Source organism: Micropterus salmoides, unplaced genomic scaffold (assembly GCF_014851395.1).
Source record: "Micropterus salmoides isolate LMB-PRFRI ecotype aquatic unplaced genomic scaffold, ASM1485139v1 Ms_hic_scaffold_6, whole genome shotgun sequence".
NCBI classification, from domain to species: Eukaryota; Metazoa; Chordata; class Actinopteri; order Centrarchiformes; family Centrarchidae; genus Micropterus; species Micropterus salmoides.
The window spans coordinates 21,193,590-21,209,821 of record NW_024044348.1 but is presented as its reverse complement, the minus strand read 5'-3'; the positions used below and the strand labels follow the sequence as shown (position 1 = coordinate 21,209,821).

The 16,232-nt window shown below is 39.0% G+C and overlaps 1 protein-coding gene across 5 annotated transcripts in view; it reads left to right on the top strand.

Annotated features, from left to right (window-relative positions):
* The window catches only part of tcf12 (transcription factor 12), a 79,541-nt gene that overhangs the window by 37,334 nt on the left and 25,975 nt on the right, over positions 1 to 16,232 (top strand). For all 5 annotated transcript variants that reach the window (XM_038701242.1, XM_038701238.1, XM_038701240.1 and 2 more), the window contains exons 6-8: positions 846 to 907; positions 4,546 to 4,678; positions 5,436 to 5,488. In XM_038701242.1, coding sequence (XP_038557170.1) covers positions 846 to 907; positions 4,546 to 4,678; positions 5,436 to 5,488 — 248 coding nt within the window. The remainder of the gene's footprint in view (positions 1 to 845; positions 908 to 4,545; positions 4,679 to 5,435; positions 5,489 to 16,232) is intronic.

The window sequence follows — 16,232 nt, the reverse complement described above, 5'->3', positions numbered from 1 at the left end:
AATTTGGAATGACTGTTTTAAAGCTCATGTAGGCTGAACAGTTTACTGCAAGACAGTGAAACATATCAAATAAATGTCAGTCAGTCTGTTTTTTCACCCATCCCCCTGATCCCATCCCTCCTTCCTTCTTTCCCTCTATGCTTCCAGCCAGCATCAGATAATATCAAAGTAGAATACAGATAAAAGAGAGAAAATACAAACAAAACTGAGCTGGTTATCTCAGTAAAAGAAACAACACCTCTAACATTTGCTGATGGTATTTTATTAGTGTAGGGAAATAAGCTCTTCTGCACTTGTCATCAAGATTTGTGCATTTCTGTGTATGTTTACGTGTTTTTACATGTATGTTATGTCAGTATACAGCATATGTAAATATGCACTTACATTTAAGCTGCCTATGTTCCTATGTATGTATTGTGACCATAGCATCAAAATGAAATCATATGACAAAGACCATGACAATACCAAGCACCTTCTAGCACATTTGTGGACCTCTAAAGGTCTCTAAAGGTATGGTGAGCATTCGGGTGGTGGTTTAAATCACCAAACTGCGAGGGACAGCATGTGTGGGGAAAGGGAACTTGTACTGTGGCTTGTTAGGTGTTAATGTGAGGACCATGATGAATGTTACAAACTGTTTTATCATAGCTTTTACATTGAATTGGCTAAATAATAAATGATAAAGACCCGAATAGGCACAGTTATATACAGTTAATTTTATTAAGTGGCAGAACAAAACAAGGAGGACACAGCATGCAATCTGTTATTCAGTGTTAATCCAGGTGTGTGCTGAAGTATCATAAAAGATAACGATTGTTATTAATGTCCTTTCTGTGTTTTTACAGGTAAATCAGAGAGAACTTCATTTATTGGCTATGGGAGGGATCCTGGAGCATCTGGCTGCCAGGTGAGTTTCTCCCCAGAAGTTCATGTTGCTCCTAAAAGTGCTCCTAAATAGGGCTGAACGATTTGGAGAAAAAATCTAATTGTGATTTTTCTACCAGATATTGCAATTACGATTCGATTTGCTAAATTTCAATATTCACTGCCAGTCTATTTTTGATGGAAGCTGCGTCAAGCAGCACAGAGCAGATGAACCAGGAAGGAAGTCAGACACAGAACGGCATAGAGAATCCGGTCGATTTTCAAAACAAAACACCCTTTGCAGACTCCCGATTGTACATCATCAATAACCATAGTTAAAACAGACAAAAAAGAAACAATTTAACTACGTAGCCTATTTAACCATAGTAGAAGCACAAAAATCAAGGATAACTGAACAAATAAGCAAAATCTGAACAAGTCAGAAGAATCAGACAGGCAAAACGCTTTTATTGAAATGTTCCATGTGGATATGTAACGTTAGCCTGCAGAGAGCGGAACGGAACGGGCTCACCGTTATCCGTAGTTGAAGCACACAAAATGACAAATTAACAACACATCAGCAACATAGGAACACTTCAATGTGCTTTGACGCTGGTGTTCTATCGATTTATGCTACCTATCGAGATGTGGTACTTAGCGGTTCTGCGCATGGGCATGACCCACAAGAGTGGTCTGTTTCCATGCCCATAAATCTGTGCAACCTTGCTGTAAGGCATGCCGTCGAGACATTGGCTGATCATCAGCAATATCAAAATATAATCATTATTGGTATATCAGAATACGCTGCCCTTGATGTCTTAATAAAGATAGCATAATATAGTAGCCTATTTCAACATGCTCCCCATCTCCTCACAGTACACATGGAGTGAGAAATGGTGCAATATAAATTGACTCTGTAGTGGGAGCATTATTTGATAGGGGATATTATTCTATCAGAACACGCTACCCCTGAAATGATGTTATAATATAATCAAAAAAAAGAAGACGTCATAATAGTGTGAGAGTTCAAACTTTATGGGATTGGAAAAGGGAACACATAAGGTAGCATTTATCGATAGAGCAGAGCAACTCAATAGACTCTGCTATCGATTTGCACTACAGTAGCATTTTTCGACAAGGCAGCAGATATCGCCGTACAAAACCGCGGCACTGTGTCGGTTCGGCTGGCACCATTAACCCATGTTTTCCTCTAGTTTCGTTTGTTGTTGTAAAATGTACACGCCCTGTGTCCACTCCGATTGGTGAGTAGGACTGCAACAGGACGTGCATGGCATTTTCTAAATGTTATGCTGTCAGTGGTCTGTAATAGAAAAACAACTAACATTAAGGTGAGCAGTTAAAGCTCAGCAGAGTTTCCATGTTAACGTTTTATTCCAGATAGATAGATGTGAAAAACATGAATTTACTCCTGTGTTTTGACTCTCAGGCAGTACGGTTATTTAGTCAGGTCTTTTAGACTTTGCTTTTCTTCCTCTGATGTCAAAAAAAGAATTCATGCCTTTATTTAATCAGTGTTGGATTATTGTAAATTAATCTATTTCTGTCTAAATAAGAGCTCCCTTCATCATAACTACCACAAACACAACAGTCAGGCTTTGCCGCGACTGGGAGTCCACTCTCTACTTCATTGTAACTTCCTTTCATTGGCTTCTATTTTAGAATTGATTTCAAGTTCTTACTCTTCTTAAACTCTTAATTTCAAAGAGATTACAAGACTAAAATACTGACCCTTTGAGAAACTGAAAGATTCTTTCAGGTATCCATATATCCATTATTAAACTATCTGTGACTGGGATCAGTCTCGGGGTAGGGGAGGCTCTGTCATTTCAAAAATCTCTTCTGGTATAAATTCCTGAACTTCCTGTTATGGAAATGGCTTTTTGAAATGCAATTCAATATGAAAGAATCTTGGCCTTCTTTAACATCACACTACTTGGTCACACATAGTTGGACACTTTGGATCAGATAGAGAGAATATTTAAGAAAATGCCTCTTTTTTGATCAAAGCATTTTAGAGGGTATACCATTTAAGACATTTGAGTAGGAGTTGAGGAATGTGTGCAAAGCTGTAGCTGCTGAGTTCTGAGATTAATGGACAGGAAAAAATCTTATTTCTTTCCACAGAACATCTGCAAAGAATGTAAGGGCGTGAACAGCCATAATAACGTTAAAAATAAAATAAATAAAAATAACCAGTGGAAGAGTTGCACAGCACAACATTTTTAATCCTGTCATTAGATGTATTGATTTATAGCCTGCCCTATATGTAACCTTTCAGTGTGTGCTCTGTCAACAGGTTAAGCCAAATAAATTAATAAGACAATTGATCTCATGATCTACGTGACACATGGCAGGCAGCCATGTTGCAACTACTGTACTGTATCCAAAAATGTCCTGACTCAGAGGAGAACCCTGCTGGGGTTTTGATTCAGACTTTCATTCAGTTCTACCTGTAAGTGCTCAGGTACATTTCACATGAGCTACAAATATGTTTTTATTTAAATCTGAATATCTGAATCTGTGTCACAAAGTCTCCTACTAACTAAACTCTGCATATGATATGGAGTTTTGTTTCGTCTCGAGGTGCAAAGGTTTCAAACTGCTATTACTAACGACAAAGTATTGAAGCTGCAAGAATTTGGCTCTGATTCTTGCATAACTGCATACATTAAATTTAATTCAGAGATGTTCACAAGGAGAGGAACAAGCATCCAAGTTTGCACGACTCCTTGGTGGTTCTTCCCTGAATAGTTATAATAGTATAAAAGAGGCCACAGCCAGTGTTGCTTCAGGGATTCAGTATGATTGAACGAAGGCAACAGCAGTAGTGGGCCTGTTGTTCCATGTGAATGCTGCAGCACCAGTGACAGGTTGTCGTTTTACAGAACCTGATTTTATTTTTAATTTTTTTCAGATTACATTTGTGTTACGTTGTGTCTGACAGTTTTGTATGACCTACATTTTAGTTCACAGAAGTACTGTTAGTTCCTTTTATAGCACATTTCATGTAAGTTTATTACAAATATTAACACTAAATGGGGTTTATTTTGAGTTTGTCAATCAAAAATCAGAGTTGTTGGAAAGGTGGTTGGTTCCTGCATCAATCCTCAGCCTAGGGGTGGGTGGGGGGAGGGGGGGCACGTGAGGCGAATTTTCAAGCCAAATACTACACATCACTCTGAGTTGTACTCGCTCACATGATCCTTGGTCTGCAGCCGATTACTCTAATTAGAACAAGCTCTTAATTGGCCTCTTAACCCAGTTAGTAGGGGTTGTGTGGGTCAAATAGATATTGGTAATAGGATGACCTGGAGAGCTTTTCAAAGGTTGGCACAGTCTGTGACAGAATAAACAGGAGTAAGATATCCCACATGTGATATGGTCCATTGCAACAATTTTCTAGGTTTGATCTGTTTAATGGTTTTGATATTAGGGTATTTGCTATTTACAGTGATCTCATTCTTGACGCTTTTTAATATTGTGTTACTTAGAACAAAACTGTTCTGACGTTAAATGCAGATTGCATAATATAAATAGAGACTAAGCTGACTATAAGATTGTTATTTATACTACAAACAACAAGTAAACATACACTTCTGACAAACAGAGCTGAAATAATCCTTTAGTTTTAAGCATTTGTGCGTTTGCTTTCTCTTTCAGTCCTCTCTGAGGTCGGACATCGGGGTGGTGAGTCCTAGTTCAGTGACTACGTCAGGGAAGTCGGCTGCGCCATTATACTCCTTCACTGCAGCCAATCCTAGAAGACGTTCTCTACAAGATCCTCCGCCCATCGGTCAGTGCCATCTCGATCATTATAAGGAAAATGCCCTAAAATGTATATTCTAGGTTTTTTTCTTTCCTGGGATAAATGTAGATCATATTTAAAATAATCCAAACTTTACAATAGACAGAATCCAATTCAATACTTTTTGTTGATGACACAGTTTCACAAAAAAAGTATAAAAGGTATGTTTTTAAATTATTAATTTTTCTTGCAAGTGGATAATCCTGCTACATTGTCTGTTTACCTAGTGCCACTCTGGAGTGAGTATACTGTGGCAGTGATACATTTAACATAGCACTCTTGAAGCAACGTTGATTATCGCAAGCATGGTCAGCACCACTCTGTATGCGAACAACCCTTTCAAAAAGGCTAGCCCTCTTCAGTCCACAGCTAGAGCACACATCATTTTACCAATATCAACATGTCCAGTTTAGGGTAGAGATTGTAACATTGTAGGTCAGTGCTATAAGCCCCTGTTCAAAGCACACAGTGTAAATGTAGCGGAAAACAAATATAATCGAAGTGGAATTAGACTAGACTGGTTAAGCGAAGGCTTGCAAATGATGAATTTCAGCACTCCTTTTCAAAATGATAATGTAATGTAGGAGTATCTGAAGTTGTAATTTTTCTTTTTGAATTTGAAATCTTTTAAATTTGAACATCATAATTCAATCACAAATAATGCTTTACATTGTTTGTTTGTTTACAGCACAGTTGCCCCGTTTTTTACCTGTGAATGATTAAATGTGCTTTCATTTCTCCACAGATCCTCTACAAACAAAAAAGGTTCGCAAGGTCCCTCCTGGCCTGCCTTCATCTGTGAGTGGAAGATCATCTACCTCTCATATAAATAGATTTCACAGTGAGCACACACACACACACACACTCACACACAAACACACACCTATGCTTCTCACACACTCTCCCTCTCAGAACACAAAGAGTGCTCTTGACATCACAACCACATCACTTGACATCACCACCGGGAATACAGTTGTTTTTCGTGGGTCTCCCTCAGCAGTGATGCCAGCCGTGCCTGTTTGTTTACAAAGTTCTTACTTTTAATGTTTGTTGTTTACATGCTTTTTGTAAAATGTTAGTTTGTAAGTCTCTCTGTAGGGCATGTTGTTCTGTACATTTTTGTGGTTGTATGTGTGTGTGCGTGTGTATGCGCGCGCATACACTTATGCACCTTGAGGTGATTGATTTTCGGTGCTACCCTGTCACAGTCTAGCTTCCTCACAGCCTCTCCTGGGAGAAAGAGAGCCTGTCAGAGCCAATCCCCAGCTCTGCTCTTTTGATGTTTAATTAGTCATTACGTAGCCGAACAGGAGGACAGACAGAGATTAATAGCACAGAATATCTGAAATTTCTGTTGGTAATGATCCCAGTGGAGCAGAAACCATTAGGATGCAGAGAAGTGTGGAGCTCAGCTTGCATTCGCTTAGACAGGGGGTGTTGGAGTTCATTAATATGCATAAATCAGTAAGTCAGATGTTCATTGTTAAAACCCTAGTGGATTGGCAAAGGTTGCCTTATGCTTTGCCTTAAATTCCTAGAACTGGTACAAGACAATGATTTTTTTTCTTTTCTTTTTAATAAGAAGCAACTGGTTTACCAAAATCCCCACCTTCGTCTTTCCTTAAACAATGAATTTTTTATTTTTTTTTCCCTCCTTGGTGAGGGGAGTCTGAGACTGGATTTTCCTTTCAGAGCTTTGATAATCGTCACCTCTGCTGCTGTTACTCTGAAATCAAATATGGAACAGGCCGCGGAACATAAAAGGCTGGCATGTGTTTTGTTTCTGGATTTGTATTTGAAAAGAAGTTTGTCAGAGCATGAGGGAGAGAAGCAGTCTCTGGCAGCAGCAGGAACGCGTGCTGCCTTCCTCTTTAAGTAAGTGATATATTTGAGGTCTTGTCAGACGGAGGGAGGGAGGCAAAGAATGGTTGCCTCGCGGGTTACATCTCTTTGTTGTGTAAATGGACGCTGGGCTTTTATTTGTCAGTACTTAACACATGGGCGCAGGTGCGGTTCTGTGACTCATAAGAGTACAATCAGCAGTACAATACAAGATGGGGAAATACAGTGACGGAGCATAGGATAAAATGCAGCTTCTTCTTGTCACTCAGCACTGCTCAGAAGATAAAGCCTGGAGCTTGGAGGAATTATCCCAGTTAGTCTTTGATCCCATTTGAAAGAATAATGATGGCAGCGTTGAATAAAGGGCTATAGGTCTCTTATAACCTGCTGACAGAAAAAGGAAAACATAAAGCCAGTTTTTTGATAGGTGGTATATGTGAAAAAATGTTTGAGTGGGAGGTTGTCTGGGAGCTTTTAGGGGGTGTTAGGATATTGGTATTGGACTAATAGGTAGCATAGGTGAGGGATTATTGGATGATGTAGATGGCTACTTTTGGCCCTTAAATATGTAAAGCGACTGTTGTGATAGCTTTATATCTAAGGATGGTTATCAGCCAAGACCCATGTTTGTGTCTCTGGCACTGACACTGGCAGTAGCAAGGGTGGCGCTGAAGAAGTGTGGAAGGGAAGGCGCACCTGGAGTCAGAGCTACCTCACCAGAGGCAGCTGTGTGAAGAGCCTGCAGCATACCTGTAAAGCATGAATGCAGCTGCAGATGCCACTGAAAGCTTTTGCTTGTGTAAGCAAGCACGAGAGTCTCACCAGAGACTTGAATAGCTGCTTGATTTAAAAATCAAAAAATCAACACAACACTTCCTATCATTATGTCTACTGCTGGGAATTTTCTTATTTATTTATTTTGTTCTCAAATCCCCCTTTTTCCTACAGCTTGTATTCGCGCTCCTCAGTCTAAAAATAAATTGAGGAGTTTTAAATCACACGGGGCAATTTAACTTGCAAGTCCAGGCATGATGTATGTGTACACTACATGATGGAGCTGAATCAAAATATTTATAGGCACACATCCTCTGTGCATTTAGTTTTTGACACTGCAGTGCACCAGGATGTGAAGGCTATCTGGACAGGCCAGCTGGTGATTACAAACATTTAAATGTTTCTAGGGCTTTTTCATCGTATATACAGACGCCCTTCTCCCTTCGCCACACACATACTTTCCTCTGTGGTCTGCTGGATGTCTGCTTGCAGCCATGGGATACTGCAGATGTGGTTGTAATTGTGTACTGCATAAATCTGTATTATCTGTTATTTTAAGGATTGTTTAACCTAGTTTTTTCAGCCTTGCCAAATGCAGGAGTGGAACATTAAAAAAAAATTGGAACAAATTTGGAATGTATCTTACTGCCTTGTGTGACAGATAGGCATCTTTGAAGCACTCAAGCATGAAAGCTTTTATTTTTGTTACAGTAGACACCTTGGCTATAATTGGCTCCCTGCATTATTTGACTGTATAAACTGAGCGCGAAGGACAGAGCATGTTGTCATTGGACAGACAGGCTGCTATGCTGAGGGATGCTGATGGGCAGCTGCGTGGGCACCTGTCTGACAGGAGGACTGAAGACACAGAAAGAGAGAGAGGGTTTGTGGCTTGTGGGGGAAAGTTGCATCTTGTAGGATATTTATGGGATGCTGCAAGGGCATGGTGTGTATGTGTGTTTTTGTGTGTGTGCGTGTCAGCTTGTTTGTGTAAATAGTGTTTCCCCCCCCTACAAACCCTTGTCAGAGGCACAGTGTCTTGATGTGACACTTCCTCCCTGGCTGTAGCTTCAGGATGAGAGAAAGAAAGTGGTGGGCTGAGATTCAGCTCCCCTCAGGGACTTTTGCAAGCGAGAACCCTGAGTGTGGATGACAAAATAGATTGACATTTGCTTTTGACAGATCACTCAGACACCCTTGTTTCTGAGAGATTTGTACTGTGCGAGCTGTAAGAAAGGAAGTCTGCTTTAGGCTCTGAATCTTAAGACCCAGAAATGTTCCTTGCAGTGCTGTCTGGTGCATGACATTCAGGAGATATATTTTCTCTCTCGCTATCCATCTGTCTTTAACAGCTCAAAGACAAGAGATCATAATATTTTACTACGACAGTAACCTAATGTTCCTGTTGCTGAGAAAGCAGCTCCTTTTTGTTTCTTCCTCAGAACATAGTAATAGGGCTTGGTGAATAGACTGTGGATGAAATGCATCAGTAAAGCCTTATGTAAACATGATCACACAGGGCCTTTATAAGTCTCTCAGCAAAATTGGATTTTGGTCCACCCAGCAGAATGGTGTGAAGCTGCATGTTTCATATTTTTAACATGGACAGAGGGAATGTTAAATAATATAAATACACATACTTGCATACATTTTCCATTACCATTTCCATTTCCATTGTTTTTATAATTCAGTCACCAGACAAAGCTCTGTACCCAAGTCCAGTGTCATTTCATGGTTCAGTACCAAACATAAGCATGCTGAACAAAGGCAGGTTAGGAGAGGAAAACATTAGGTAAATAATAAGGCCAATACAGTTTTTCTGCCTGCAAGGAGGTCAGACTTTCCAAACTGTTTTGAATCAGCAATGTTCTGCTATGCATGTCGTTAGTCAAGCCAGCAGGATGATTGTCCACAGTTTATACTTCTGGAAATTCCAGTTACTCTGGTTATATATCATTTTAAGTGCCTGGAAAACTAGGATTTTATATCAGTGATTTGTTTGATAATATAAGAGTTGCAGCACAGGTTGTAACCAGCTATTAAAAGGTTATAAAATCTTATTGTAATAATTACTCCTAATGTGGATTTTTTTAGATACATCAGTTTATTTACATTTTTAACAAAAAGGCATTTTCTAGCAAATTAATCTTAATCATTTTAGTTTTAGATTTTTACCAAAATATTGTATCTAGATGAGCACACTTTTTTATTATCAGTAGAAGTACAGAGAGCTTATTTTATTAAGTTGATTGGCTTATCTACTAATAAGTTAACATTGACATTATTCACTTATGCTCAGTTTGAAGAAGAGATGCTCTTTGTACAAATGACATGTTTGTGTCAGTTTGCCTGCTAATTTCCTGACATTAACAAAATATTAACACTTAATTTAATGTGTAAGGGGTTACTCCTGCTGCCAAACCTGCTGAAAGTTAACATCCATCTCTGCAGCTCTAAGCAGCGTTCACCTGCCTTTAGATCATTGTTTTGGTTCTCTGGTCCGCACATAAACTGTATAGAGCCCAGCCATATAAAACCACAGGCAGCCGTTTTAAGCAAACAAGCTCAGACAAGACAAGTATATACGGCCTCCCCAGTGCAAGATGACACACCCGACCTGTAAGTGAATTTTGTGCTTGCTGTCATCGAGTGGCAACTTCACTGAAATACAATGTCTTGCTCTTTGTTTTCTGGATGTGTTAATAGGCTGCTTTTTGTGAACTCAAGGCCACTTTCTAATTAAAATGTGCTGTATATCAAGTCTCTAGCAGTGGTCAAAGGTCAGTTAAGGGGTGGTGATGGCACATAGATAAGATGCTTGCCTTTGGTGTGGGAGACCTGGGTTCAGTTCCCACTGTGAGACATCCACCATTGTGTCCCTGACCAAGACACTTAACCCCTAGTTGCTCCAGAGGCATGTCAGAGACCTCTGACATGTATAGCAATTGTAAGTCACTTTGGATAAAAGCGTCAGATAAATGTAAATGTAAGAATATGTTAAACTACTAAACAAATAGGCTTATTTAGTCCTGCAGCCAGTTAGATGTAGTTAAAGCAGTAGTGAAAGTTCAATACATATACTACTACATATGTAGATCGGTGTGGGTTATTTTTGCAGTAGAAACATGACTGAATGGGACTTCAGTGTGTATTACAAATTGTATAACGTGCACTCCACATGTTAGTACTCCAGAATGTCATGGCCGTTAGGCGTGGTCGTGTATGTTATTTGCTGATGATAGAACTGTTGGCAGAGACAGACAGAGAATATTTTAGGCTCCCTCCCGACCCCAAGTAAGTGAGCTCCCCAGAGGATGGCCTCATCAGATGGCTGATTAGGTAGACACCCTTGGTTTGACACTGTTGAGATGATACTGAACAGTCGCAGCAACCTCTGGGAGCCTGGGCTTTGTATTTATCTTTGTTTGGGTTGCTAAAATTTACCACTGACATTAGAGGCTGCAGATAATGGAACAGGCAAACAAGCCAGAGGCCTGACCCTTTTCATCTGCGAGGACAACAAGGAGTTAAAAGCACAAAGAGTACGAAAATAATGCACAGATTAAAGTCATTACTCACATTCTGGTTCTGTTGTAAATTATTCATGTTGGGCTTGCGTGAGTGTACAGTATTAATGCAAACCTTGATTTCAGCTCGCTGACAGGCTCAAGAACACAGCCTGTCAACAATCACTAAGGTAGAGTGTTTGTTATTTAGACACAATCTAAAGCAGGCTGCTGTGACCTGGAAATAACATAATCGAACCACATGAAGCTCATGTCATTGCTGAGGTCCTTAACTGCAGGACTCCGTTGTAGGTCAGGTAACACGGGCCCATGTAATTCTGTGACATACATGAACTTCATAAAAACAGTTTTACATATTTTAAAAATAGAACTATTCAGAATTAAATTATGTATCATTTAAAAAAACATATCCAGGTGCACATTTACCTTTTGATCCCACTGTTGTTAAAAGTACAGTACGTACCACACACAAGCCTAACATGAGTACAGAGTACTGGAAGCGTGCCGTCATGGTGTCTAATTGACTTTCAAAATTACATTTTTGTAAAAGGCCATAAAAGTGATGTTTCTGCTAGATGGAAAGACAGAGAGAGTTTGGTTAAGCTGCAGGTGGTTGGCAAATCCATCAAGTTCGAACAATACGTGACATAATCATATTAATTTCAACACTGTGACCAACCTGGTCTTTTTTGTTCCTCAGTCTTGTCATTTCTGCCTGTTTGATGGTTCCCCATCATTTAAAATCAGCTGAAATTAAGCCTTTGAAGAAATCCACCCTCACTTAACCCACCATTGAATCATCATCATCTCTCCTTCACCTCTTCACATCTCCCTTATGCACTTTTGATTTTCGCTGTCACATTTGTTAAACAATAAAAATCCATTTTTGTGAACATGAGAATGTAAACATACTGTTTGTTAGGATGACTACATTTTTAGGTTTTAGGGTTTTTAAGATTTACAACAAATGGTTTAGATGTCTAGCAAATGTGCTAAGTCTGTTTTTTTCTGCTAGCTTGAGGACTGGAAATAGTTAGTAGCTTTGCTGCATACATTTACTGCCATCAGACTTTTAGAGCAAGTTTAAATAGCCACTGTGCCCAATTATTAATCTGTATATAGCCTGATTGAAAACATAAATGCATGCAACATATACACCAAAGCAAAATTATAATGGGCAGGAATGGTAAAGCTTTGCTGCTTCATGATTACCACTATCTGTACTATAATGTAATTTATGTGACATTATCATACACAACGTGGACATTTTGTACCAGTGCTTGTCCATTGTGTTTTAAAACAAGCTAGGATACTGCTGAATGATTGCAATAAAACCATTTAAAACACATAGTGCATGGAAATTAATTAGACTGAGTGGTAAATCTGTTCAACATTTAACATTTAAAAAAAATATTTTATTGGCTATTATTAAGCTTAATATGTCATTTCAAACTCAGGCCCTAAATGCCACAATATTATCTTTCAAATTAGTGGGGCTGGGTCAGAATTATGAGAGCGGTGGGCAAAGATGATGTGTTTAACAGCTCTGGTTGACAGAATCTCAAGTAGGTGTCATTTAAAGTTCATATTTATTGAACCTCATGATGTCTCAACCACATACTGTATGTATGTGAATCCAAACAAAGTCAGCCTTCTCTTTATGTATTTATAAAAGTGTGTGAGTGACCACTGTAGGTAACAGCACATCCTGTTATCTCACAGCGTGTTTGTGAGCTACAGGTGGAGCTGCTGAGGAGCATCACCAGTATGGATAGAGAAGGAGAAAAGCACAGTGTCTCTCTCTGCTTTGTTAGAATCCTGTCAATGTGCGTTGTTTGTATGTTGTGTGCGGTGGGGCTCAACAGCCCAATCCTTGCTCACTCTCTTACAAACTAAAAAGGCCAGTCTGGTAGCTTAGGGGTTAAGACAGCAACTATGAACCTCAACGTCCCCATTGTGATTACTTAGTTTCTGCAGTGGCCGGTTTAATCACATTTAAAACCAGCCTACTAATCTTCACCTCTTTCTTGTTCTGCTCAACTCCACAGATTAGGTATCTGTAAGATGTATGTTGTCATTAACCCCTCTAACAAATACGAGTGATTAGGCTGCATAAGATGCGCTTGTACTTTGATTGCAAATATTAATGAAGAAATCCTGAACTTTTTCACTGATTATTAAACATTTGAACATTGCTTTGGTTAAGTGCTTTATAACAAGCCTTTGTCTTCATATTCTTAAAAAAAATATCTTCTAATTGTACAGACGTGAAAAATTTAGCTTTTCTCATTAGACTCACAATTAACCAGGCTCACTTTGCTGACAGTAAGGTTGGAGTTTAACGATGCTGTCAGCACACAATAAACTGTAAATCCTCCTTCAGCATAAAGTGCACAAAAACAATATCAAGTGTCTGTCATTGCTACTTTTTAAAATAGCTGGTAGCTTATTAATATGTTACCTAAATTGACTTGTTTTGACATTTGCAAGTAAAGGAGGAGAAAACTGTCAACAATATTAAGCAAACAGGAAAACCATTGAATTTAAACTAGATTTTATAACAGAAACGTAACAATAGGCCTATAGGCTTATATGACCAAAACCTAACCTTAGTATATTATTTGTATAAACAAAAGTTTTCATTAGAGCTGCACGATTAATCTATTGCAGTTGCAATCGTGATGCCATCCTGTGTGATTACATAACTGCAAAAATAGTGCAATTTAATTTATTTATATAAAAAGAAGTTGGAAGAGTGTTTTTCTTCCACAAGGATTTAATGAATAAAATCAGCTAGTGGTAAAATAGTATACTATTATATGAAACTATAATGAATACACTAATATGCTATATATGCTATATTAATATATTAACACTAACAGTATACTATTAACTGAACATCATACTTTTTATTTAATATTATAAAATTATACTACTAATTTATACTAGTTCCTCCTCTGTGTACGATGTGGCAAAATCAGTATTTTTGGACTGGTGGCAAAAAAAACTGTGTTGTTTTCACTTTGTTTGAGTTGAGAAATACACATTTAATAATGTCAGTATTTTGTGGATTTTCCTTGATAATCAAGCAAGTAGACTCATAGTACCATTTGTTCCATTATATTGCATTCGCAAATCACAATATTGTCCACAATAATTGCAATATGACATTTTCTCCAAATAATCAAGCCCTAGTTTTCATTAATGTTAGTTAAATATTTTTGTATCTGATTGCAGGTTGTCAGGTGATACAGGATTGTTTCAGCAGTTGATTTTGCAAGCAGGAGGCTGTAGCAAACACTTCTTAAATGTCCTAACAGTCTTAAATGAACTTAAACTAATTAATTTTTAATTGGTTAATCCATCCATAAGTCCATTCATGATACAGAGGGTGGGGGTCTGAATCCCTGATGCATGCCCCGCTCTCCGAGTCAGCCCTCTCTAATTAGAACCAGAGCTTCTTACAGGAAACAATCTTCCTGTCTGATGACATCATCTCTAAATCCATGCGTGAGATGTCGGGTGAACTCAGCCTGTGGATGTTTTTCAACACCTAACAGATCCCAAGAAAAGCACCTTGTGATGACTTGAGTGTCTTTAGAGAGGGTATAGTGTGAACAGCTGGGTGGAGCAGAGCCTACATCTCCTAGAACAGGGGTTTCCAACGTCTGACCCTGTGGCCCCAAACACCCACCGTCTTAAATTGTTGACTCACTGTCCACAGGTTGTCAACATTAGGCAGATATCTTTATATGAATGAATAGCCTGTACTGTATATGTTTCATTGTTCCAGGAATGTAAGGACTATATTGATGGGACACTCTGAGCCTTGTTATTGTCAAATAATATATTGATTGTTTAGCATGAAAAAAAGTTTATATTATTGGGTTTTTAACTTCCATTATTATTAGTCTTCTTCTTGCAGGATAATCATGCTCTAAGTTTTGTAACTGCTGGAGGATATAAACAGAAAGTATAATGGATTCAGTGAGATACGCTGTGGACTACAACTTCAGCCCCGTTTATTCGGCCTGTATTTGTTTGCATTTTCACAAATTGGCACTATTTAAAGTGTGCAGAATTAGCTATTAGCAGCTCCTGTTTGTAATGCACCCATGGATGTAACTATTGCCGGATTACTTTGACATTGAAGATTTTCACAGCCACTGCTGCAGCTCCAACTGCTGACCGTGCTGTTAAACTGCCCAAATCAGTGGGACAAACTACAATAACGAGCTTCCTGATGTTTTTTTCACATCAAGTAATTGTGGCCAGCAGCGGGGGAAAATTTAAAGTTCATGGGGAAAATTTTTTTGTATCGATTTTTGTAAGTTATGAATCGATTCAGAATCTTAGAAGATATGAATTGCGATTCTTATATGAATCTATTTCCCCCACCCCTTCCTGAAATTTAGACATTCTCACATTGTCTCCTGCAGAGTCAGTGTTAAAAGAAATGGTCTGGCAGTTAGCCAGTATGGTTTGATGTTGTGTGTGTGATTTTCCAAATTAATGCCCATTTCTGCTTTCATGTCTTTTCTTCGCAAAACACTATGCTGTGTGTCTGGACTTGTTTTAGACCCTTTCAAACACTTCTATCATTACCAATTTCCTTAAAGCATCAACTTGAAACAGCGCCAGACATAAAGCAATAACCGCATGTAGAGCCGGTGTTTTGGACGAATTTAAAAGAGTCCTGGAGAAGAAAGGGGGATAAATAATAACAGTACTAAAAAGGAAACGCAAGGCATAGTTTTCTTATGGAAGTGGAAGCTTTTCATCTTCTATAACAGTAATGTTCTCAATGAGTCTACAGGCCTGTGTGTAGTCCAGGAAGCTTCGAGTGGTGGACATGAAAGGCTCCAGTTAGACTGTACCGTCCAGGCTCTCACTGGAATATGGTATCTATCCTCTCCTCCTCTCCTTTCTTCTCCTCTCGTTTGCTCTCCCCTCCTCCACCTCCTCCCACATGATAAAGGTAATGGGGAGCTGTGTGGCTTGCAGTGACGGTAAACCATGGTAAAATGGCTGTCGATGTTTTGCCCCCCAGTGCTCCCCCCTGTCTGAGGCCCCGAGGCTTTAGGAAATGGAGCATTATTTTCATGTTCCAACGTCACACAAGCCCAACCCCTTTGCAGCTGTTGCATACTTTACAACTCTTGTGTTTACAGCCACTTCTCAGCAAAAGGGCTCACTCTGCCAACACCTCTCATATTTCATAAATACACTGTTTGTCCATTTTTCTCCCTCCTCTCATTACCTGGATTTGGATTCATGGATTTGGACATTTTTTCCCCCTTCATGTCAAGTCTTTACTTTCTCTCACTAATGACTCCTAATTGGTGTGTGAGCAATGTGTGGGAACAGGTACAATGTGTTGCCAGATGGTTGTCTTCTTA